This window comes from Anolis carolinensis, chromosome 3, assembly GCF_035594765.1.
Source record: "Anolis carolinensis isolate JA03-04 chromosome 3, rAnoCar3.1.pri, whole genome shotgun sequence".
In the NCBI taxonomy this organism is placed as follows: domain Eukaryota; kingdom Metazoa; phylum Chordata; class Lepidosauria; order Squamata; family Dactyloidae; genus Anolis; species Anolis carolinensis.
This window is the reverse complement of record NC_085843.1, coordinates 118,195,382-118,222,272: the sequence shown is the minus strand read 5'-3', so window position 1 is coordinate 118,222,272 and position 26,891 is coordinate 118,195,382. Positions and strand designations below refer to the sequence as shown.

Genomic DNA, 26,891 nt, shown 5'->3' with positions numbered 1-26,891 from the left:
ACCCTTAATGAATGGCTTCAGATTGCATTTACAATTTATGATGGGGGATCATGTGCCCCTGCGGATATTTTTGGATTGCAACTTCCGTCAGTTCAACCTAGCATAGCTAATGGGGAGTAATGCTGGGAATTGCAGTGCAACCACATCTGGAGGGGTGTATGGCCTCTAATTTATGTGAAGTGGCCTTCAGGGGATGACATATAAATAATTTCCTGCGCTTTCTCTTTTGGCAGAACTTGTCTGAGCTTTTTGCTTTACACCACAGTTTTCCTTCTACCATTCCAGAAAACAAAAACGGAATGCTCTTAGCTAATAAAACGTTATACTTTACCTCTAACAAGGTTAGAGGTAAAGTGTGCCTTCCTTAAAACAAATAAACCAACACCCATATGTTCTTCACATAGTTTCTTGAATTTACCAGATCCCTTTTAAGATCATTATCTTATGAATTGAAAATTTTGTGGGCTTCTCTATAAATTATAAAGAAAGTATACATAATTAAATCAGAGGTTTGCTTATGCTGTCACAGAGTGATATTGAAAAGTCCAAGTAGTATTTGAATTAGTAAAGCCCTGGTGTTTTGGTTGTTTCAGAGGTCTTATTTATTTTTGAAACACTTGTTTTCCACTTGGTTTGAGGAGATACTCCAGGCAACAAATAAGTTCTAAGAATATATGAAGCCTTCTATTTCCCTGGTGAATAAATTAAACCAGAATATTAACATGATACACACACACCAAAAGATTAGAATAAACCAGAATATATTGCATCAAAACATTTTAAAATTATTTTTTGTCAGGAGCGCATAGCAGTAGGACCATCAGATTTTAATGTTTGCTTTTCTTTGGTATTTGAGGGATAATTTACCTGCAGAAGTTTGGTGTTTGAGCGCTCTTACAGATAAAGTAGAATCTCGCTTATCCAACGTAAACAGGCCGGCAGAACGTTGGATAATAAGGAGAGATTGAGGAAAAGCCTATTAAACATCAAATTAGGTTATGATTTTACAAATTAAGCACCAAAACATCATGTTATACAACAAATTTTACAGAAAAAGTAGTTCAATATGCAGTAATGTTATGTAGTAATTACTGTATTTATGAATTTAGCACCAAAATATCTTGATTGGGATAATCCAGAACATTGAATAAGCGAGTGTTGGATAAGTGAGACTCTACTGTACTTGGGATTTCCACCTGCTATTAGTTCTTCATGAAATACCTGCTACCTTTTTTCTACTCTATATTATTTCTGAGATAAGACATGTTCTGTTCTTCTATCTCCATTCTTGTGTCTTTATTGTGGTTTTTTTCAGGGCCAGTTCATCCAATTAAAACAATACTGTATATTGAAAGAGAGTTGAGAGAACTAAAGCACACTGTGTATATATGAATCCTTTTGTATGGAGGAACATTCAGTCTGATTTAGCCACAACCTGAAGCTTGCTTTAAGGTTAGATCACTTTTGTTGAGGTCAGAATGAAGAACTCAGCTATAAGATCAACAGTGAGGTGATATCCCAATTGACCCCATCACAATTGATTTCAAAGCTGGTCTTTTTGATGACATCTCAGAGCTGAGCACCTCTTTTTGACCTTAGAGCAAGTGAGATCACAAGCATGTCTTTGCCAGGGAGGTGTTTGGCAGAAAAGACAGTAGAAGTGTTTCTGCGACCCAGAGGAGAAAGATACAGTTTAGCTATATTCCTTAGATTTCAGTGCAAACAGGCTTCTTGCTTTTGCTGAAAGGAGAAAACCTGACTGCATAGCCCAGTTACAGGGTAGCATAGTTTTTCTCTCAAGTCTGTCCATGAGGCCCTTTTCAAAAGTAGCACTTTAATTGTTTCTCCCACCACCCCATATAAAATGCTCACAATTATCTTGTGGAAATAAAGAAAAAGAAAACATTGTATGTGATTTACATACTTAGAAGATGAAATACAGAGAATATACATGAACTTAAACCTCAATTTGGAAGTAACCACTGTTTTCAACAGTAAGGGCCCTCCTGTGCACATTAGAAAAATGGTGACGCTTGCCACTCACCAATCTGTCCCGTAACCTTAATGCCTCCCTAATCCGGATGGACATATTAGAAAATCAAGGGTTTCCCCTGCAAACTGCAGAGCAAGATTTTTTTTTTAAATGCACTTTAGTCTAAAAGAAAGTCTTTCACTTTTAAAATGCTCATACATTATGTGTTCCAACAGCACTGGAATAGAGGTGAGACCAGATTTTTTTTCTGGTGTAGGTAACCCTCAAATCTTGTGGTTAGTCTATACCAGGGGTCCCCAAACTAAGGCCCGGGGGCCGGATGCGGCCCTCCAAGGTCATTTACCTGGCCCCCGCCCTCAGTTTTATAATATAATATTTTTATATCAGTTTTAATAATATAATATACAGTAGAGTCTCACTTATCCAAGATAAACGGGCCGGCAGAACCTTAAATAAGCGAAAATCTTGGATAATAAGGAGGGATTAAGAAAAAAGCCTATTAAACATAAAATTACATTATGATTTTACAAATTAAGCACCAAAACATCATGTTTTACAACAAATTGACAGAAAAAGCAGTTCAATACACAGTAATGTTATGTAGTAATTACTGTATTTACGAATTTAGCACCAAAACATTGCAATATTTACTACAAAAACAATGACTACTAAAAGGCAGACTGCCTTGGATAATACAGAACCTTGGATAAGTGAAGCTTGGATAAGTGACACTCTACTGTATTGTATATACATATAATATTGATAAAAATATTGTAATGTTATACAATAGAATACTAATAATAATACAATATAATAATATTAATTATATGTTATATATTACACATAATATTACAATATAGTGGTATAGTTCACTATAGTATTGTATAATGCTAATATTGTGCTATGCTAATAATATAATATATTGTATGTACATACAGCTGCTCTGAGTCCCCTTCGGGGTGAGAAGGGTGGGATATAAATGTAGTAAATAAATGTAGTAAATAGATAATTACTTAATTTTAGACTCAGGCTCAGCCAAACTCTGAAATGACTTGAAGGCACACAACAGCAACAATCCCAGTTACCTTGACTATCTCATTGGCCAGAAGCAGACCCACACTTTCCATTGAAATCCTGATAGGTTTATGTTGGTTAAGATTGTTTTCATTTTTAAATATTGTATTGTTCTTTCATTGTTGTTGTTGTTGTTGTTTTGTACTACAAATAAGACAAATATGCAGTGTGTATAGGAATTTGTTTGTATTTTTTTTTCTTCAAATGATAATTCGGCCCCTCAACAGTCTGAAGGATTGTGGACCGGCCCTCTGCTTTAAAAGTTTGAGGACCCCTGGTCTACACCTTTGCCAGAAACACTTAGAAAAAACATGGGCTTCTTTTAAATGATACACTTAAAATGCAGCGTATTGTTATGAATTTCTACCTGCGCTGAACCAATGATTAGCATCAACTGGTTCTAGAGTTAAAGAAATATTATTCTGTATTTCATACCGGGATCATTTTAAGTCCCTAGCAGTGAAACTGTATTCGTGTTTATGCCCTCCAAATGTTGAAGTGAATACAACTTCTGTTTTAAAAGTAGTAAACTATATCATAATATTTTATATGACGAAATGTAATGCAAGGTAGAACCAAGGATTTTGGAATTCATATTTTTGTTAAAGTAAATTAAATTATGATGCCTGAACTAGCCGTTTTTTGTATTAAAAAAACAAGCAGGGATCATTTAGTAAATTGCAAGAAGATAAGAACAATGATGGCATTTTAGTTCTGGAATTCTGACAACATTAGAATGCTTATATTGAATAGATTTGGAGCTGATTCAGTTGTACTGGCTGTGTGTAGCCACTCCACCCATGAGATGACTAATTGGTGCCAGTTTGAAAAAGACACCCTTTAATAACAGGACAGTGCAAAATTTCAATCATCCAGTATGAGTAGCATTTTATGGTAACAGCAGCATATAATCAGAATGTAATTTCTATACTATAATTTTGAGACATTGCAATGGGCATTGTAGTATAAATGTACTTTTACCTATTAGTAGAAATAGCTGTCCAAAGGAATTATGATCTTGGTCACTGTTTTCCATGGGGATTTTTTTTCTTTGTGTGTGTGTGTGTGTGTGTGTGTGTGTTTATAAGTACTTACATGATGGTTGCAAAATGTACTGTGTAAAATATATATTCTGTAAGTGAATGTCAAATAAGATTATAATTTCAAATTAGTAAGAAAATAGAAAAATAAACTGCTAATATTTCCATTCATAATACTTAAAACATTAAAAATATAAATTATTTGTTGTAAGGATGTTTAGATGTTCAGACTTGTCCTTTTCACTATCTCTAGCAGACACTTGAGTCACTTCGTTTCCAGATTAAAACTTACATCTTCAAGTACAGTATCCTCTTTGGCAGAAGTTCAAGGACATAGTGAAACAAACTTCTTGGTACTTTTGCCAGGCATGTATTGTTACTGACTGAAGAAATCTTCCATCAAGATAATTAGTAATGTGATAGCATCCTGTTTACAGAAATGTTTATTTCAGTTACATACTAATTCTTGCAAAAATAATTAACCATATCAAACTTTGTTCTGGCAAAAGTTAATATTTTTAGATTTATTTTTAAAGTTGATATGAACTAAAATGAGTGTATTTTCTACATCATCTAACATCCAGCTGCCTATATGTGTGGAATTCAGGCTTAGTTCTATCATGAAATAGCCTCTTGAGAGCAAAATGGGCTTGTTGATGCAATAGTTGTTGACGGCTCTCATCCTTGGTGTTCAGCTGGGACTTGAGAGATCCAGGGTTAAGTCCCTACTGAGCCATGAAATTCATTATGGTGTGCGTCATCCTTTATCAGTATAATCTTACAAGCTATAATCCATTATCATATATACTCGTGTATAAGTCAACTCATGTATAAATCGAGGGCAGGTTTGGAGGCTAAGCTTATAGATTCATATATGAGTTGTAGGTAAGTTGAGGGTTCCAAAAAGAGGGGAAAGCATTGGTGCTTCCTTAAGGGCTCAGCCACCCTGGCCCCTGCCATTGTCATTTTTCCATTCATGCATTCAAAAAAGGTTGGCAATGATACCGTGGCAATGAGAGTAGAAAGGATCCATGCTTCTTTTATGTCATCCCATGACAAACAAAGTTTTTGCTTTTTTAACACTACTTTCCCTTTTTGATAACAGTTAAGGTAGAGTACAGGCAGTCCCCGAGTTACAAACATTTGACTTACAACTCATAGTTATAAACAGGAGTGAAACAATAGGAAGGGAAATTCACTCCTGCAAGAGTTATCATGGGAAAAGGTGTCTCCACTCATGTTTTATCATCAATCCTTGTGTGTGTGTGTATACACAGTATATATATATATGTCTATGGCTGGAGTTGCACTAAAAATGTACTTGGTGGTTGATTGATATTATTACTGCTGTATTAACTCTTGTTTTATTGTCTTAATGTGTTTTAATTTTTTTGTATATTGTTCAATGTAGTTATGCTGTTGTTTTTGTAAATTGTGATGGTCGGGCCTTGCCCCATGTGAGCCGCCCCAAGTCCCTGTGGGGAGATGGTGGCGGGGTATAAATAAAGTTTTATTATTATTACCTGTTCTGAGTTACATACAAATTCAACTTAAGAACAAACCTACAGAACCTATCTCATTTCTAGCTTGAGGACTGCCTGTACTTACAGTGACCCATGAATACATCAACCAAGGGTTTGGGGCTATTTTTAAACTAAAATTTCTAGACTTATGCATGAGTAAGTAGAGCACAAACCAACTTAATACAGTAGAGTCTCACTTATCCAAGCTAAACGGGCCGGCAGAAGCTTGGATAAGCGAATATCTTGGATAATAAGGAGGAATTAAGGAAAAGCCTATTAAACATCAAATTAGGTTATGATTTTACAAATTAAGCACCAAAACTTCATGTTATACAACAAATTTGACAGAAAAAGTAGTTCAATATGCAGTAATGTTATGTTGTAATTACTGTATTTACGAATTTAGCACCAAAATATCTCGATATATTGAAAACATTGACTACAAAAATGGCTTGGATTATCCAGAGGCTTGGATAAGCGAGGCTTGGATAAGTGAGACTGTACTGTAGCATAGTTTTATTATTCAGAAATAATTCTTCCAGTTTAAGGCAACTTGCTTCCCCTCCTCAATTACTGGATATAGAACTTCAGCTTTAATCTCTTCATAAATTGACAGCAAAATATTTACTTTTTCCTATTTACCAATGCTCCTCAATTTCCCCACACCTCTCCTTAAAATGATGGTTTTTGTTTTTTTGTTTTTTTCTAGCGCTTTCAAACTGATACTGGAATGAGGGCACCCTCTCATCCATCAGTAGATAACCAAGATGCAAAGAGGGTGAGTAAATGACTTTACAAGTAATTCCTTTCTTGTTGCCATTCTAGTCCTGTGAGATCACAATTTTTATTTTCCTTCCCCCCCCCCCTTTGCATCATTTGCTAAAACATATTTCAGAACAAATGTGAAAAGCTTTCAGGTGCTTCAGGTTTGTCAGATTTCCTGCAACAGACTAACATGGCTAACACTCTGGAAATTATTATGGTAACATAAGTACAGTAGAGTCTCCAACCTTCGCTCATCCAACATTCTGTATTATCCAACGCAGTCTGCCTTTTAGTAGTCAATGTTTTTGTAGTCAATGTTTTCAATACATTGGAATGTTTTGGTGCTAAATTTGTAAATACAGTATTACTACATAAGGTTATCTTGTATTGAACTGCTTTTTCTGTCGATTTGTTGTAAAACATGATGTTTTGGTGCTTAATTTGTAAAGTCATAACGTAATTTCATGTTTAATAAACTTTTCCTTGCTGCTGCTGCTCAGTCGTTTAGTCGTCTCTGACTCTTCGTGACCTCATGGACCAGTCCACGCCAGAGCTCCCTGTCGGCCGTCACCGCCCCCCGTTCCTTCAGGGTCAACCCAGTCAAGGATACCGTCCATCTTTCTTGCCCTTGGTTGACCTCTCTTCCTTTTTCCTTCCATTTTCCCCAGAATCATGATCTTCTCCAAGCTTTCCTGTCTCCTCATGATGTGGCCAAAATTCTTCAGCTTTGCCTCTAATATCCTTCCCTCCAGTGAGCAGCCAAGCATTATTTCCTGGAGGATGGACTGGTTGGATCTTCTTGCGGTCCAAGGCACTCTCAGGATTTTCCTCCAGCACCAGAGTTCAAAAGCGTCTATCTTCCTTCGCTCAGCCTTCCTTATGGTCCAGCTCTCGCATCCATAGGTTATTATGGGGAATACCATTGCTTTGACTATGCGGACCTGCGTTGCCACTGTGATGTCTCTGCTCTTCACTATTTTGTCAAGGTTGTCTCTGCTCTCCTCCCAAGAAGTAAACGTCTTCTGATTTCCTGGCTGCAGTCTGCATCTGCAGTGATCTTCGCACCTAGAAATATAAAGTCTGTCACTGCCTCCACGTTTTCTCCCTCTATTTGCCAGTTATCAATAGGTGTAGTTGCCATGATCTTGGTTTTCTTGACGTTTAACTGCATCCCAGCTTTTGCACTTTCTTCTTTCACCTTGGTGATAAGGCTCCTCAGCTCTTCCTCACTTTCGGCCATCAGAGTGGTATCATCTGCATACCTAAGGTTGTTAATGTTTCTTCCAGCAATTTTAACTCCGGCCTTTTATTCCTCAAGCCCTGCATGTCGCATGATGTGTTCTGCGTACAAGTTGAATAGGGAGCCCTGCCGCACTCCTTTCCCAATCTTGAACCAGTCTGCTGTTCCGTGGTCTGTTCTTACTGTGGCTACTTGGTCTTTATACAGATTTTTCAGGAGACAGACAAGGTGACTTGGTATCCCCATACCACCAAGAACATGCCATAGTTTATTATGATCCACACAGTCGAAGGCTTTAGAATAGTCAATAAAGCAGAAGTAGATGTTTTTCTGAAACTCCCTGGCTTCCTCCATTATCCAGCGGATATTGGCAATTTTGTCTCTTGTTCCTCTGCCTTTTCTGAACCCAGCTTGGACATCTGGCAACTCTTGCTCCATGTATTGCTGGAGTCTGCCTTGCAGGAGCTTTAGCATTACCTTACTGGCCTGGGAAATAAGTACCACTGTACGGAAGTTTGAGCTTTCTTTAGCGTTTCCCTTTTTTGGTATGGGGATATAAATTGATTTTTTCCAATCTGATGGCCAATCTTGTGTTTTCCATATTTGCTGGCATATGGCATGCATCACCTTGACAGCATCACCTTCCAAGATTTTAAACAGCTCAGCTGGGATCCCGTCGTCTCCTGCATGCCCATTTTTGCCTGAAGTTTGTGTCAGGACTCAGCCTCCTCTTAAAGGGCCACACACAATAAGTAGAGTTAACAAACGTTTATTAAACGATATTTTGAACTTAGAAACACTTAATCTCAGTGTTCCCAACAAAAGTAAATGTCCTTGTTGCAAAATAAAGGCAAATAATCCGGATTATCTGGCCTGATAATTCATCTTAACCTCAACCAAACGTTCACTGGAACTAGAGTCACGCCCTGCTAATGCACAAAGGGCCAAGGAAGAGTCAAAACGCTCACCAGTAGTGAGCGCAAGCGATGCCGTTGCCAAACAGCCAAGCCGAACCCAGAGACCCAAAAGAAAGCCAACTGGGAGTAACAATGCGCTCGTCAAAAGCCAAGCCGAATTCAGGAACCAATAGGGGAGCAAACCAGGAGTAACAATGCCATCGTCAGGAGCCGAGCCAAATTCAGGAACCAGCAGGAAGCCAACAAACGCCAAGACGGGAGCGAGCAACGCCATCGTCAAAAGCCAAGCCGAATCCAGAAACCCAAAAGGAAGCCAGTGAACGCCAAACTAAGAAAGAGCGTGGTCGTTGTCAGCAGCCAAAACCGAACTCGGGAGCCGAAGGGAAGCCAGGAACTAGCGTTATCGTCGTCAGGAGCCAACACCGAACTCAGGAGTCAAAGGGAAGCCAGGAACGAGCGTTGTCATCGTCAGGAGCCAAAACCGAATTCAGGAGCCAAAGGGAAGTCAGGAACGCCAAACCAGGAATGAACGTTGTCGTCGTCAGGAGCCAGACCGGATTCAGGAACACGAGGCTGTACAGCCAGGACCCAAGGAGTACAGGCAGCGACAAAGCAATGTCCCAAAATGACACCTTGCCTTCTGCAAGGGACCTTCACTTCCAACTCCACTTTTAACTTACACCTCGGAGTCCGATGATGATGAGGCCTCCGCCCTGTCATCATTAACCACAGTTGGTCTTGATCTCATATGTGAACCTCGCTCATCAGCCCTCCAATCACTCCATCTTTGTTCAAGACTTAGATCTCCCCATGTCCCTGGTGTACCAGTAGTTTGCCAGCCTCCTGATGCACCCTCAGAAACTGGTTCTGCACACACATTTACTTGAGTCCGATCTGCAGCATCTTCCATCCCACTCCCAGACCCATCATCCCCAGAAAAAATCTCAAACGTTTCATCTTCCGTGGGAGCAGTAAGTATTTCCCGGATCTTCTTCCTTTCCCTTTCCTCATCTGACTCTTGCTCCCGAGTTGACCTCTTAGTTCCTCTACTTTCTGTTAACCCATCATCCTCCAGCATTGACTCCTCTTCACTAGAGAACCCTTCAAACATTTCATCCTCTGAAGGAGCCATAAGTATTTCCCGAACCCACTTTACTTGCTGTTCCTTAACAAACACCTGCTTAGCATTATCCCTTTTCCTCCTATTAGCAGTTTTACCAGTAGTACCAGAACTGCCCCTTGGCCCAACTACAACAGTTTGCCTCCGATGTTTCTGATTTTCTGGAAGAGACCTCTTGTCCTTCCTATCCTATTGTCTTCTTCCACTTCCATGCATTGCCGAAACTTTTCCTTAATCCCTCCTTATTATCCAACATTTTTACTTATTCAACTTTCTGCCCGCCCATTTATGTTGGATAAGCGAGACTCTACTGTATTTCATCTGAGCAAGGATGAATGAGAGATTCATAAGATTTCTTTTCTTTTTTGAAGATTAGCATGAAATGTGACAAGAGTCCTTGTATTCATACTAAAATTAAAATTAATAAATGAAAGGCCTCTCGGTGTCAGAAACATACGACAATATATTGTCCATTGAATCTATGAAAACTTGGAAAGTCAACAGATATGCAAGTTCATTTGATTCAGTAAGTCTGTTGTAGTTGAAAATAAAAGTAGGATTTGAAACAAAGTCTAAGGATACAAAGATAATGAGAGATTTTTAAAAGGAATTGAAGGATGTAAATATGAAAGTGAGAGGAAAGAAGTGAGAGCTATTGTGCTATAAATGAAACATGCCAGTCTGTAAATTCCTAGTATTACTAGTATTACTCGGTCATGCGATGATATGCAAGGCTTTCAGTTGTCTGTCAGAACAGTGCTGAGGTTATCTGATGTAGGAAATTGTCGTTATAGTTGTGTCCAGTGAGTAAAATTTCCTTTTTTCCTTTTTAAAATTTGCAATGACTGACTCTGTTCCATGTACATAGAGTCTCGCTTATCCAACATAAACGGTCCGGCAGAACGTTGGATACGTGAAAATGTTGGATAATAATGAGGGGTTAAGGAAAATCCTATTAAAAATCAAATTATGTTATGATTTTACAAATTAAGCACCAAAACATCATGTTTAACAACAAATCGACAGAAAAAGCAGTTCAATACACGGTAACCTTATGTAGTAATTACTGTATTTACGAATTTAGCACCGAAACATCTCAATGTATTGAAAACATTGACTATAAAAACATTGACTACTAAAAGGCAGACTGCGTTTGATAATACAGAAAGTTGGATAAGCGAAGTTTGGATAAGCAAGACTCTACTGTACTGCTTTAGCACTGTACTAAAGGATTCAGTACATAGTCTTTACAACATCAAGTAATGTCTTGTGTTGCATTCTGGGAGATAGGCAGCATACAAATGCAACACATTAATTAAACAACCATATAAATGCATAACATATATAGCTTTTAGTTCTGTCAACAGAATTTTATTTGAATGAAAGCAAACAAACACACACATGGCCCATTCAGCAAGCTGTTACAATATTTTCTGTTATCATGTTTCGAAGTGGCAGTGTTTGACCACTTGTAAAATAGAAATGGGATTTCAAGTACTGTATTTATTTTAGTTTCTCTTTATGCAGCAGAGTTGCCGATCCTTACCTTTGGCTGGTCATGTTGGTTTTGATAGTTTACCAGATCAGTTGGTGAACAAATCTATCCATCAGGGATTTTGCTTCAATATTCTCTGTATTGGTGAGTAATATAGTGGTTAGCAATATGCATTACTTCTTTGAAATGAGTCTCTCCTTTTCACTGTCATTTGTTGATTGTTGTTAATGTTTTTCGTTGGATATTGTCTAAAAAATAAGGGACATAAATGGGATAAATGAGTAATGTAAATTATGGTTCTTAATTGTTTTTAACAACATATTTTGTGGTGGGGAATATGTAAGCCATGGACTGCATATGGTCCCATAGTCCCCAGTTCTTTGGTCTCCAGACCACCCTTTCTAAATCTTCAAGTGGAAAACACCAAAAAAATAAAACAAAAACTTCTTGTTCCAAAACACCAGTAAAAACTGAGTATTTGGGACCACGTAGTTTCCAGTACGATTTCTCAAAACCCTTAGAAAAACTTCAATTAAACCTTGGACCTTGATTGTGCTTTTTTTTCAATAGTTCCTGGATAAAAGAGAAACATCAACATTCTTTGGTGCAATATCGCTGCCTTGCAGCGTTTTAATTTTTGTATACTTTTTCTCATGTTTTTATCATGTTTTAATTGTTTTGTTTTATAGTATATTTGTTGCTGGCCCTCGTGGCAGAATGTAAGCCGCTCTGAGTCCCCTCGGGGAGAAGGGCGGGGTATAAATGCATGTAATAAATAAATAAATAAATAAACTTCTCTGCATATTAGTCAAATTTATTTAGCTTCAACAATTTTTACTGAAAAGAGATTCAAAATATTTTCATTAAAGAAATGCAATTACAATGTTTAGAAGAAGAAGAAAAATCATAGGCCGAAAGACTCATCAAAAGTACTTGCTATTTATCATTGTAGCCTGGATGCTCATTTTCCTACAATGAGAAGTTGTAAAGCTGAGGAATTGGGAGCAGGAAACAGAAGGAAATATAAATTATTTGCACGGAACCAGGAGTTGCAGTTTGAGAAATGAAGCTAATAAGTGGGAGTACCTGTATATGTGTTGTCGAAGGCTTTCATGGCCGGAATCACTGGGTTGTTGTGAGTTTTCCAGGCTGTATGGCCATGTTCCAGAAGCATTATTCTAATTTTGCCCAAATCTATGGCAGACATTTTGAATGTGAGAAGTGCTTATTCTCTTTATGTTACAGCGTCATTTATTGTGATATGTAAAATAAACATACATTTTTATCTCAATTTTAGGTGAGACTGGAATTGGAAAATCAACTTTGATGGATAGCTTGTTTAATACCAATTTTGATGACTGTATGTCAACACATTTTCAGCCTAATGTAAGACTTAAAGCTGAGACTTATGAACTACAGGAAAGCAATGTTCGGTTGAAGTTGACAGTTGTAAATACTGTTGGATTTGGTGACCAGATAAACAAAGATGATAGGTTAGTACTTTAACATTGGCCAGTGACATGTGATCTAATCTGACCTTTACATCATTGTAGTTGTTGTTAACTCATCAACTTTAGGCAACCCTATGACCTCCAATTCATCCTGTCATCAATAGGCCTCCAGATATTGCAAATTCAGAACTGTGGTTTCATTGATTGGGTCTTTCTGCTTGTATACATCATTATAGCAGTGTTGAAATGTTTAATGTTGTTATTACTATAACAACTTACCCATTTATGGATAATGTTTTCCCCAGACTGTTGATAGTTGTTGGAAAAATTGTTCATTCAGACTCAGGAAACTGATTTCTTATAGTTAGAAGACAGAGAAAAAAATCTGTCATTATATTGACAAAACATTTAACAGCCTAATACTGAATGCATTGGTTAGGAGCCCAAAAGCTACTTGATGTTTGTCCAAAAGCTTGCCTGTTGGTTCTCTTGGACATCTCAGCGGCTTTCGATACCATTGACCATGGTATCCTTCTGGAACGGCTCTCCGGAATGGGCCTTGGGGGTACTGCTCTGCAGTGGCTCCAGTCCTTCTTGGAGGGTCGTTCTCAGATGGTGAAGCTGGGAGACACCTGCTCGGACCCCTGGCCATTGACCTGTGGGGTTCTGCAAGTTCTATTTTGTCTCCCATCCTTTTTAACATCTACATGAAACCGCTGGGTGAGGTCATCCAGAGTTTTTGGAGTGCGGTGCCATCTTTACACGGATGACACCCAACTACTCTTTTCCACCTAAATCCAAGGAAGCCCCTCGGATACTGGACCAGTGTCTGGCCGCTGTGTTGGCCTGGATGAGGGCGAACAAGCTGAGACTTAATCTCGACAAGACAGAGGTCCTCCAGGTCAGTCGTACGTCTGATCGGGGTATTGGGTGGAAACCTGTGCTTGACAGGGTCGCACTCCCCCTGAAGGCGCAGGTCCGCAGCTTGGGGGTCCTCCTGGACTCGGGGCTGACACTTGAGGCCCAGGTGTCGGCCGTGGCCGGGAGGGCCTTTGCACAATTAAAACTTGTGTGCCAGCTGCGACCATACCTCGAGAAGTCAGATCTGACCATGGTGGTCCATGCCTTAGTTACCTCTAGACTGGATCATTGCAATGCGCTCTACGTGGGGCTGCCTTTGAAGATGGCCCGGAAATTACAATTAGTACAACGCTCAGCAGCCAGGTTTCTAACTCGAGCAAATTACAGGGCGCGTTCAATGCCACTGTTTAAGGAGCTCCATTGGCTGCCATTTATCTTCCAAGCCCAATTCAAGGTGCAGGTCATTACCTACAAAGCCCTAAACAGTTTGGGACCCACCTAACTTTGAGACCGCATATCCCCCTATGAACCCTCACGATCTCTTCGCTCGTCGGGGGAGGCCCTCCTCTCGCTTCCACCACCCTCACAGTCGCAGTTGGTGGGGACGAGGGAGAGGGCCTTCTCCGTTGTGGCCCCCCGGCTTTGGAATTCGCTCCCCAGGGAGATCATGCAGGCCCCTACCCTCCTCTCCTTTCGGAGGAGCCTGAAAACCTGGCTCTTCCAGAAGGCCTTTGATGACTGATCCCTGTGGGATTGACCTTTTTGCCTACTCAGTATTAGACCCTCAGGTATGCCTTCCCCAGTATTATAATTGCACTTTAATTGACTATGACAGCTGGGTAATCTCCTCTCCCTGTTGACATTGACATATTTGCACCTTGACCCAGATTACTGGGATTTTAAGATTTTATTTTGTATGTGACTTTTATGACTGTTTTTATCGTTGTTTGATGTTTTATTGTTGATTGATCTGTTTTTACTGTTTGTTTTTGTTTTTATATTGTTGTTCGGGCTTGGCCCCATGTAAGACGCCCCGAGTCCCTTCGGGGAGATGGGGCGGGGTATAAGAATAAAGTTGTTGTTATTATTATTATTATTATTATTATTATTATTATTATTATTATTGCATGTTCTTACGGCCATTTTTTATTTCTTTTTAATGAACAACAGGAAGCATACTGCTGTCTATCATGGGGAGCAGCTGTTTAAAGAAAGACAAAGGCCCCTTCTACACTGCCATATAATCCAGATTATCAAAGCAAATAATCCACATCTGCTTTGAACTGGATTATTTGAATCTACACTGCTAGTTCAAAGTAGATAATCTGGATTGTATACAGCTGCGTAGAAGGGATCAGATCCTGAGATATAAGGCAGTGTAGATCCAGCCCCAGTTGCTTTCAGTTGCCATTGCTTATCATTAGTCAGGATGTAGGCCATTGCTATACAACTCCATTGCATCTACATCTCTTCAGTTCTGATTGGAATGAAGTATATGTGTTATTAGTACTTATTCAGCAGCTTAGGGACCAGCACACTTAAAAACTATGAAAATGTGAAAGCCTAAAGCACATTATCATTTTAATTCTGATGTATTTTAAATAGCATCACTTTTAATTTGGCTTTGTTTTAATAAATGACAAAAGAGCAGACTATGCCTCAAATATACGGTTTCTGGATATAATTCAAAACAATTGAAAAGGGAGGCTGAAAAGTGGGCTGTTCAAAAACAATGGGTACCTGTACATGTTGACATTCAATTTTCAGAGCAAAGAAACTGGTGAGAAAGAAGTGGAAGCAGAAGCTCTTCATTGTAAGGAGCGAGGCAGAAAGAAATGATTGCATCAACCTCCTCAGCAAAGTAGATGATGGGGTAGTGAGCTCTTAGGCAGATCAGATGTGAAATAAAGATTTCCTTGATCTTCTCCAGAACTTGGAGAGTAAATTATTGCAAATGACTTTCAGTGAACTTTGAGGTAGTTTGCTGCTAAATCCTAGAGGTGTATCCAACCCTTTTTCATTCAGACAATAAACTCTTTAAGTAGGCTTTTAAAGTCTGACCCTTGTGGGTTGTGCCTGTTATTGGGTGGGCATGGAGGTAGTGATGATGATATTTTAACCACAAGGACAGCTGATGGACTTTTCTGAACAACTAATATTGTTATAAAAATAAAGTTGAGTTAATGCCAATGTTGCCTCTGTGGTCCTATGACTACTTGTGTAGAGGAGTATATTAGAAGGAAATATGCATGCTGATATTCTCTTTGTCCTCCTTTCCAGCTATCAACCAATAGTGGATTACATAGATGCACAATTTGAGGCCTATCTCCAAGAAGAGCTGAAGATTAAACGTGCTTTATATAATTACCATGACACTCGCATCCATGTGTGCCTGTACTTTATATCACCCACGGGGCATTCTCTTAAAACTCTTGATTTATTAACCATGAAAATATTGGATAGCAAGGTAAGGTGTGAAAATGATCTCTTTCAAAAATATCAGCATTCTTCTATTGTTCTATTACAGTACATCGAGGTCTTTACATGTAGTTTTAGCAAAGTAAATTCAAAATGAAATCTTAATGCAAATTCTTTTTGTTGTATTTGAATTAAAAGTTTAAAAGCATTCTTAATAGTTATTATATTGTATAGCTATCTCCCATCTTACATTTATTTGAACATATTCACATTTGCAGTTCTAAATAAATTTCTTGCTTTGAACAAAACTTGAAATGTTTTTTTGCCATGAAATAAGAAAGGAATAATAATATCTAATTTTGTGTCCCCTTGTACCATTTCCAGCTTTACGTGATATTCTTTTCATTATGACTTGTCCATTTCTAACTCTGTTTTTTCCATGTTCCTTTACCAGCCAACAGAGCTCTCAGGGTCTTTTCCTTCAATAATGACAACTTTCTTCCAATTCTGTCTTTCATTTTTATTTCTATTAGGAAGCTAGCGTTTTCTGTAGTAAGGGGTTTCAAAGCAGTAGGTCACTTTGTAAGCCTATGATTTGACAAATTCGAATAAGGCTTTAATATAGTAAAAAATAGTCTCACATGGTTTATCCTTAGCCTAAATTGCCAGGAGAATGTTTGTTGTTCGTGAGCAATGAAATAGTAGAACAGATCAGAAATAAGCAAAGGGCTGGGGCATGGATATGGTCAATTTCAGTGTTAGTGTGTCTTCTTCACGACATCGTCACTTTTAGTAATATCCTACAAACTTCACTTACCTTGTGTGCATTACTTAATTCTTTCACTTGCATTTTTCAAATGGTATGTGGTGGCGAGGACTGCTATTTAACTGGAAATCTGTGTTTTTCAAAATGGTGTAAAGGCAGATTTGTTTCTTGTGTTCAGAGCTGAGTGAAGCAAAAAATATTTAATAAGAGTTTGTAGATTATAAAGAAACATTGTACTCCAAGTAGCAGTATAAACAACCTCTTTAGACAGGATGGGAGGCAGGCAGAGAAGTTACCCTTCTGCATTATTCATTTCTGTATCAAAGATTTTGGCTTAGTTATGATTCGTAACATATTTTTCAATGCTCCAAATATTGTTGGCTTAGAGGGGAGGTATTCAGATCGGTTTGGCTTGTCAGTTAAGAAGGCAAGTAATAGACAATCACAGAAATAAACATTAGTAGCAGTAATGCAAATTTTAGTAGTACAAATAAGGAACAATCACTAATAAGATACATGATTGTACAGAAAATATATTTCCTTTTCCTTTTTGGGGAAAGTACATGAACTGCACAGAGATATACACATGCTGTTCAAGTTAAAATGTAATTTACCTTTTTGTGGAAGGAACTGTTGTATAAAAAGGTTAGCTTTATATGCTGATGTTTGACATACATGACTACTATCTCTTTGAATCATAGCCACATGCTGCAGGTTTCCAAAATATTACAATATTATTGATATTTCTTTCTTTAATAGGTGAATATTATTCCAATTATTGCCAAAGCAGATACAGTTTCTAAATCTGAACTACAGAGATTTAAGAGTAAAATTATGAGTGAACTGGTCAGTAACGGAGTCCAAATATACCAGTTTCCAACAGACGATGAGACTGTTGCTAAAGTTAATGCCACCATGAATGTAAGTACTTCATTGATTCAACATTCTGAATGGTCATTATTTGTCATTATTGTTTTCCCCAAAGTTGTATAAAAATAGAATTTATAACTGAGCATTCCTACTAACTGTTTTGGTCATTCCGTTTCAAAGATTCTTTGCTGTTACTGTTGAAGCTCAGAGGTATCAACATTTGTGAAGAAGACTGCTGCTTAAACTGTGGGTCCCAACCCTAAATGGGATTCCCCTGATTCAATGTTGGGGTCAATTTGGCAATAGTAAAGGGTTTCTGAATGCCATCTATTTACACAAATCTGTTAGCAACAATGTGCAGTGTTTATAGTGGACACTTCATAAACTGCTTCAGCTGTACCCCACCTATTTAGTACCTGTAAATGTTTGATTTTATGCCCATTTTATATACCTATGTACCTGGGGTCACATAAAAAATCCTGGGTCAAAAGAGGCTGCGAATGTGAAAAAGTTTAAGAAGCTCTGGTATAAAATAATTAGTGACAGAAGGAGTCCTAGGCTCCTTCCACACTGCCCCCATATCCCAGGATCTGATCCCAGATTATCTTCTTATCCCAGATTATTTAACAGTGGAGACTCAGTTTAAAAGAGATAATCTGGAATCAAGCTATAGGGAGAGGCGGGTAAGAAATAAAACTATTATTATTATTATTATTATTATTATTATTATTATTATTATTATTATTATTTAGGTCAGTGTAGAAGGGGCCCTAGAAATCATACCTGCACTTTTGTTTTACCTCTGTTTTTTTCTTAGGCCCCTTCCACACAGCTGAATAAAATCCCACATTATCTGCTTTGAACTGGAATATATGGCAGTGTGGACTCAGATAACCCAGTTCAAAGCAGATATTGTGGGATTTTCTGCCTTGTTATTCTGGGTTATATGGCTGTGTGGAAGGGACCTTAGATGAATGCATTCAAACCTTTTTGCTTCCTTCCTGCTTGCAGAGGACATCTGTGACAAGAAATGTCAGTTTTACTTGTTCAGCATTACAAAGCATTTTGGATATTTCTACCATGAACTCATATTGCATTGGTTACAATATGCTCTGCCTGATGTAGAAACCAAATATTCCTGCAGTTACTTGGTGCCTCTTTGGCATTCTACTTAATTTTAGAAAGATACATTTGATTGCTAATTCATTTTGGGGGGGGGGGGTGTCATTTTATGTGGTGTTTTTTTTTTCTTTCCCTGATATTCATAGAGGGCAATAAATCCTATGTGGAATGTGTATTATAGGAGTTTATGCTTACAGTAAATATACAGTACTCCTTTATAAAGCTGAGCAAGAGCTATTCCTAGACTCACAGATCTTTTTCTTTGAGTGCTTATCCTGAAGATAGACCGTCAGTATCTATCCCCATAGCATGTAGATGTCTGAATGTGGAACACTTGTTACGTAGTGCTTGAGGGGATTCGCAAGTGTTCATAATTGTTTCTGCTAGATTTCTGTCTTCTCAGTACATTCAGGAAAAAAGATGTGGGGAGGAATTGAATACATAAAGAACCATCTAATTCTAATTGATCTAACTTTAAGACATTAAGAATTCTTTGGTAGGGATTCTGAGACTTAGAGTGTGTGACTATAGCACCTTTCTCAGTGTGACTGAAAGTTAATAGAGGAAATTTACAGAGCAGTAGGGAAAGATCCAACTGGTTATCATAACATTAGCCACAACCTGTGGGACTCTCACTTGAAATTCTTCTACTTTCCCTAGAGTATTGCTACCACTTAGATTGCCTCTGTATTCTCTGCCTCCAAGTACATAAAGCTATTTTAGATTAATAATAATAATAAAACTTTATTTATACCCCACCACCATCTCCCCACGGGGACTCGGGGCGGCTCACATGGGGCAAGGCCCAACTAACACAATTTACAGAAACAACAGCATAAATACATTGAACAATATACAAAAAATAATAAAACACAGTAAGACAATAAAACAAGAGTTAATACAGCAGTAAATCAATCAACCACCAAGTACAATTCAGTCGACGTTGGTGGGGGGGACTGTAGCAGCAATATAAAATAACATCATCACTTAAAATACCAGAATAAAAGGGACCTAATAAAATTCAGGATAGATTCTTCTTCTGTTGTGTGCCTTGAAGTGGTTTTCAACTCATGACACCCCTAAGACAACTCTACCTCAGGATTTTCTGAGGTTGAAAATGTGTAGTTAGCCCATGAGCCTCCATGGCTAAGCAGGAAATTAAATCCTGGTCCCCAGAATCATCCTCCAACATTCGAATCACTACACTATCCTGGCTCTTACTGTAAACATTGCATAGTTTCAATTAAATTCAACCTTTTTTACTCTAGCTTCTAAATATCAATCTGCCGATGAGTATTAGAATAAAAGACACAAAAATATGAACCAGTTGCTAGTGAAGTTGTTTAATAAGCAAATTATATGTTCCCTGTAACCAGGCCTGTCTAGTTGCAGCATTTTTAACTTCCTGAATTTTCTGCATATGTATTAAATATGTATTGTGATTTATCGATCTAATAAAACACCTTTTATTTATTCTTATGTATCTGTTTTAGGGATACTTGCCTTTTGCTGTAGTGGGGAGTGTGGAAGAGATAAAGATTGGAAACAAAACTGTAAAAGCTCGGCAGTATCCTTGGGGCATTGTACAAGGTAAATGAAAGTTTGAATTCTTATCAAGAGTTAATTTCCCAAGGTTGTCAGCAGGTAAAAGTTCTTTCATCTGTTTAATCATTTGGTTGTCAACTGATTTAATTCATTTTTAACTGATTTTGCAAGAATCTAATACCCTCTCTCCCTCCCATTTTATAGAGGTTTCTGAATGAAGTCAATGTGTTTTGGATGCATACTATGCTAATAGTGTACTTGTAATTTCTCAATCCATTTCATTTCATTAGTGGAGAATGAGCACCACTGTGATTTTGTGAAGCTCCGGGAAATGCTGATTTGTACAAACATGGAAGATCTGAGAGAGCAGACTCACATGAGCCACTATGAACTGTACCGGCGCTGCAAATTGGAACAGATGGGTTTCCGAGACACTGGTCCAGAAAACAAACCTGTAAGGTAAAGGAGTGAAGCTCTTTCGTAAAAGCATTTTTGTCTGATATGTTACATGCAATAACAGGAGAAGAAGTCCAGTCCCTTGGCCCCCGATCACTGATCTTTCCCCTTTTCCCTTAGATATGGTACTTGAGCCTCTGCTGTCCAGTGAGGTCATTGTGATAAGCATGATTAGGCTTTCTGTCCAAACTTAACAGGAACAGCCACACAGAGTTGTAAAAAAGAATAAAGAAGTAAAAATTTATTAATGCAGAATTAGATCATACCTCTGAACTATTTAATCATTCACAGCTCCTCAGTACCAATTGAACTCTTTTCCCTTGCTGACTGTCCTCTTACAACTTTTCCTTATTCCTAGGAAATCTTTCCCTTCTCTGTCTTCTGTTAGAAAAAAGCCTTAGTTTTGTATACTTCCTCCCCCTAGCGCCTCTCCGCAGCATTCCCCAAGCTGTGATTAGTTGGCATCAATCTGGCTTGGCCAGATTCTCTCTTCACAAAAAGTGACTCACCTTCAAAATTCTCTGTCGAAACCTAAATACCCTAAAGTCATCAGATCTTGTATGATCTTGAACGCTATGCAGGGGCCCTGGTTAATGCTTGGATGGGAGACTGCCAATGAATACCAGGTGCTGTAGGCTATATTTCAGAAGAAAGAACTGGCAAAACCACCTTTAAGTATTCCTTGTCTAAGAGAACCCTATGAAATTTATGGTGCTACTGGAAGTCAACAGATGACTTGAAGATGCATACACATGCATATCAAAGTCTAACATTTGAAGTGGTGATTGAGAGATAAAGTGAGTCTATTTTATTTAAACTCCAAACCTAGTTATCATATGGAATAGGACATTTGATGAGGCTACCCTAATTCATTGATGGTTAAATTGTTTGAAAGAGGCTGTCATGGCAGAAGTTGAAGTTGAGCTAGTATTATTAAAAAGTTATCTGGGGATTATCTGTCAATTAAGACAGTGAGTTAATGGCAAAAGAAACTTGTCAACTGTGTTAATAGTTCTAATTACATGAATAGTCTATTGGATATGCAGTTGAGGTTCTGGAAGTTGTGTCATAGAGTACACTTTTGCCTTTTGTGATCATACATTAATATAGAGTCCACCTCCTATGAACTGTGGAAGTTATTGGCAGATATTGTAATGATATTTCTAGTGGAGAAAGGGCAGAGTTGTTCTTTGTTAAAGTGTTCAGCATTAATTGCATTCGGAGGCCAGAAAGATACACCTAAGATGTTTTTTGATTTCTTTCAGAACTCCTTTTTGGCAGTGCCAGTTCTTCCTTCATGTTCACTATCCTCTTTTCTTTTTCTTTTATCTTTGCAACTAATATAAGTAAGTACATTCTCTACTATATAACCTTTCTCCTTTATACTTCCTTCTTACTGTTCTTCTATTGTTAGTAATATCTGAAATAGAATCTATGCAGCCCATGGATTTTGGATGTGAAAAGGTTGGTGTAACTATGGAATAGAATAGAACTTGTGGCACCACTTTAATTGCTTCCTCGTGGGTTTTTTAATCTTGTGGATCATGATGGCTGGCTGTTATAAATCAAGTCGGACATTGAAAATGTTGCAGAATTTACTTAGATCATCTCAGAATATCATTTGAAAAATTTAATTAAATTAGAACAAGAAATCTGGGATTATTTAAATAACAGTGGTACTTTTAAAATTCAATTGTCTAATTAATTTATTTTAAAATTTAGCATATTGGCACCAGGCTGAAAGATTAGCTGAAAGAGTAGTGTATATAAAAGGATAGTAAAAAAGGATATAACTAATTGTCAGGTTAGTAAATTATGTAATTAGATATGGAAAAGAAAAAAAAATCAAAATTTTGCTTAAAATGTACATTTAGTATATGTAAGCAAAAGCATTGCAGCCTTCTGGTTTATTGGCTGTAAATATGGTTGCAAAGAATACTGAACTAAAAGGCTGCATCTGGAGAAAGTAAACGAGTAGATCTGCTCTTCATAAGTCTTATCTTCTCTTGATAAAACTGATGACAATTTAAATTTAAGACTGCATCTTTTTACATAACAGAACAGTCTTGAGAGATTCGTGGGGATGTATTAGTGGGAAGTAATGAGATTGAATGTACAGATAATATGAGCTGAAAGTTCTGATAACTGTTAAGTAAGTTCGTTTAGCAGGTTTAGTTTACATGTTTTATTTCACTGAGCTGCTGTCATTTGGATAGTTGTATATTCAATCTTCAAAGGGCACAACCTGAATGTAGTAAAACTGATGTGATTAAACTGTTCTTAAGATATGTTAGGAACAGACCAATACTGTAGGGAAAGGTTTGCTAATCTTTCAGTGCCAGTGGCAGTCCATAGATTGATGCTAGTCCCTGAAAGTTTCCATGAAGGAAAGAAACAGATGTGTATCCAATGAGCGCAGATTTACTGCTAGTCCCTTAACACGCTGAATCATGGGTAGGTGGGGGTGGGGGTGAAATTGCCAGTCCCTCACATTAGGTAGCCTGGTTTAGAGTGAAATGTATAGACTGTTTGTGTGCATAGATTAAAAAGGTTACATAAAACAGCTGTTCTTCTTTGAAAATGATTAATAAAAATTGTAATGAAACAGCAGTAACCAATGCAACAGGGAATTCATACCAATAATTGTACTACTACAGCAGCTTTACAGGTGTGACTGAAGAAAACCAATCGTTCTCTCTTTATACTGTAACAAATTGCCTGTATAGACATTTGGCACTTTGCAATTGCTGAGCAATTTCTTTGTTATGGTGGATACAGTTGGTGTGCTGGGTTATTCCACATGTGTACTAATGACTAGCTTAAAGCTTATGGGTTTAATAGGCCCTCAAATATATTGGTTTAACATATTAAATGCGGTACATGCAACATGCTTTCCCCTTTTTATTGGGTTAAAAATAAGGTAGGTCTACATTGGTAGGTTTTTAATTAATATTTGCTGTTAATTATGTATGGAAAAAGTTGTTATTATAATGCACATCATGTAGCATCTTGATTAAACATTTTAAATTTTCATAAGAAATGCCTTTCAGCTTTGGTGCTTAAAGGAAGGGGAGTAGCTACTTAGAACTACTTTTGGTATAGAATATAGTTTCCAAGGTAACTCTTATAACTATTTACCTGGAGCAGTCTTATGCATTGGGTGCATAATTAAAAATGAGGAGCAGATAATGATGACAGAGGTACAAGATACTATCTAGGGTCTCAGATTTGAAGCTCAACGTTTGCTCTGAACTGGTTTTTGTATGCATCTTAAATACCTGCGTCATATCCCATGTTTCTCCATTGGAAGTCTAACTTTATTTTCTTACTAGTCATGTGATATTTGTCATTCAACTTTGAGGAACTACACAACAGAAAAAGAAAGAAAAGAAAAAAATATTTTGGCTCATTGTTGGAAAAATCTGAGTCTAAACTCTGATTTGAAAAGTGCTACAGTAGGCTTTCCACTTTTACAGAGGTTAGGTACACATGACCCTTGCAAAAGGGGGAAACCATGCATAAAAAACAGACAAACTTTTTTTAACCTGAGAGAACATTTCTCTAAAAATCTATAAATTCTCCAAGGCAACTGAATGATCATGTTGGAGAACATAAAGATTCCTAGAGAGAGCATATAAATCAAATCTTTGAATAATCAGATCTGCAAAACTTAAAGCCACAAATATGGAGGGCCAACTCTACTTGGGAACGTTGGTCCATTAAAACATTGGTAAGAAGACAACAGTATTCCTTATACATGGAAACTTTACAGACGTATATGAATACGTTTTATTAGTAAGCATTAATTTAAAACTCAGAATAATAAATGTTATCAGTTCTGTATTTCTGAAATAAAATAAAATAAACTCATAGAAATTTGTAAATCTTATAATCTGAATGGCATACATAGTGGTATCCTTCTGCAAGAAAGAATCAAATAAAATGTTGACATGCAATACAAAATTTTCTTGATGCTCCATTGAACTCATTAATAGTTTGAGTAAACATAGATGAAGTTGTGATGTTAGGCTCTTTAGACAGAACTTGATCGATTTACACCTTTGTTTTTAGGATGCCAGATAGCAAAAAGACGTCTCGTAGAGAAAGGTATGTAGCTCTATAGTGTAGTGTGCTTGATTGCAGTTTTAGGGATATGGATAAATTATTACTTTTTGTCTTTTAGAAAGTGATGAGTAAATAAAGACATTATACCACTACTGGTTTAGACCAATACCTGATGATATTAAAAATATTCTCAAGTGTGTACTCACATGCCACCTTGCAGATATGAGGAGCACTCATAGCTCTAGTAGGAGAAAGAATGTTGCATATTCCAAGTTGTATCTCCAGTTAAAGGATCTGTAGCAGCTGATGAGACCGACCTTGGCCTGAAACCCCTAGAGACCCACATTCTGTCAGAGTAGACACTATTTGTCTGACCTAGTATAATGTAGCCTCCCGTGTTCATAAAAACCAGTTAATGTGGCATCTTTCTTAACTAGAGTCCAATAGAAATGTAGCAGCAGTTGTCTTATTAACATACACCTTCCATTACAGAATCTAGTATGTGAGAATAGAATATATAATAGTCTATAATAGTTGGCAGTTAGTTTTCTTGTCTCTGGAAAAGAATTTGTTCAGGTCATTGGAGAGGATCGAAATTATTGCCTCAGATGTAATATATCTGGAATAATATATTGGTTTGTTGCGGGTTTTTTTTTTTTTGCCTATTCAAGAATCTGATGGTGCCGGTATGAAGTTAATTTTCCACAGTGTGTACAGGGGTAGCTTTCTACCAGAGTCGATGCATCTTTCAAAAATGTTTAAATTTATTGTTTTTTCTAATATGGAATTTTAATTATAACGTGTATGTTATTGTCATTTTATACTTTTGATGTTAATGAATAAATTGTGGCATTGAATGTTCGCCGTTTATATGTATGTTAATTGCCCTGAGTCCTTCTGGGGAGAGAGGGCGGTCTAGAAATAAAATTTTATTATTATTATAAGTCAGCAGTTCGAATCTGAGGAGCGGGGTGAGCTCCCACTGTTAGCCCCAGCTTCTGCCAATCTAGCAGTTTGAAAACATGCAAATATGAGTAGATCAATAGGTACAGCTACAATGGGGAGGTAACCCCACTCCATGCAGTCATGCCGGCCACATGACCTTGGAGGTGTCTATGGACAATGCCAGCTCTTCGGTTTAGAAATGGAGATGAGCACCAACCCCAAGAGTTGGACACAACTAGACTTAATATCAGGGGACAACCTTTACCTTTATCAAACTTGGCAAAGCATGGAATCAATCTGGTTAAAGTTTATTTGGTGGGAGGTGTAGCATGGCTTCATAATTATCACAATAGTCAGCTAAATGGTACTCTGAACAGCCAGCTTCTGTTGAAAACAAGAAGAGCAAGTTGCTTCATGATCCTCTAAGGAAGGATGTCTGTCTGACCAAACTTAAGTGAAGACAGATTCACAATGGGCGCAGTAAATTTCTTGATGCAGCCTAAATAGGTACTGAAGACACGGTAGCTGACTTTGTAATCCCCACATAAAAGGAGGCTTGGAACATATATGGTATATGGTAAAGTGATGCTCCCTAGAGGTGATAGATAAAGAAAGCAGTAGCAACATCAAGGTTACTTTTGTTTTCTTCTTTTAATTGACAAAAATAAAATCTCAATAAAAGTCACCATCATTAATGGATCATGCATATCCAGGGTTTGGAAAACTTCCAACTTTTGCCATTGTATTTGTTATAAAGGGATGGAAATCAACTTTGGACTTATTTCTTCTTTTAAGATCTGCCTGCTTCAAAACAGTCTCTTTACTGGAAAGGGTTTGTTTAAGGAGCACAGCTCAGAGGATATCAACCTGTCAGTACATCAGAAATGAGAGACACTTCTAGCGGTCTGGAAGAAAGCTTTCAATTTTTGCTTTTTAAAGCAAAAGTGATTCTAGCTTGACAGATGAAGAAGAGAAAAGTACTGGAAAGCTCAGCAAACAAGGAGAAAATGTCAACCTCATAAAGCATTTTAGCATTGAAATGTCACAGTAATTCTGTTGGGTAGACATAACAATCAGGTGATCAAGCAAATTGGTTAGGTTATCCCCAAATACACCAGTTTTAAAGATAATTTTATTTTTTCTAATTTATGTTATATGCATTGCTAACATAATTTTCTTCTCAAAAGCCTTCTGCCTGGTGTTCCTTCACAAGTTCAGAACACTC

General features: G+C 37.5%; 1 protein-coding gene across 12 annotated transcripts in view; it reads left to right on the top strand.

The window, feature by feature from the left end:
- Positions 1–26,891, top strand: part of septin10 (septin 10) — a 44,003-nt gene that overhangs the window by 8,272 nt on the left and 8,840 nt on the right. For 3 of the 12 annotated variants that reach the window (XM_008107045.3, XM_062975428.1, XM_062975424.1), the window contains exons 2-9: positions 6,340–6,408; positions 11,200–11,311; positions 12,465–12,660; positions 15,760–15,946; positions 17,423–17,584; positions 20,149–20,245; positions 20,491–20,659; positions 24,728–24,763. In XM_008107045.3, the coding sequence (XP_008105252.2) occupies positions 6,340–6,408; positions 11,200–11,311; positions 12,465–12,660; positions 15,760–15,946; positions 17,423–17,584; positions 20,149–20,245; positions 20,491–20,659; positions 24,728–24,763 (1,028 nt within the window). Of the gene's footprint in view, positions 1–4,103; positions 4,474–6,339; positions 6,409–11,199; positions 11,312–12,464; positions 12,661–15,759; positions 15,947–17,422; positions 17,585–20,148; positions 20,246–20,490; positions 20,660–21,921; positions 22,003–24,727; positions 24,764–26,891 lie in introns of those variants that run through there. The other 9 variants (XM_062975429.1, XM_062975425.1, XM_062975426.1 and 6 more) reach the window with 7 other exon arrangements.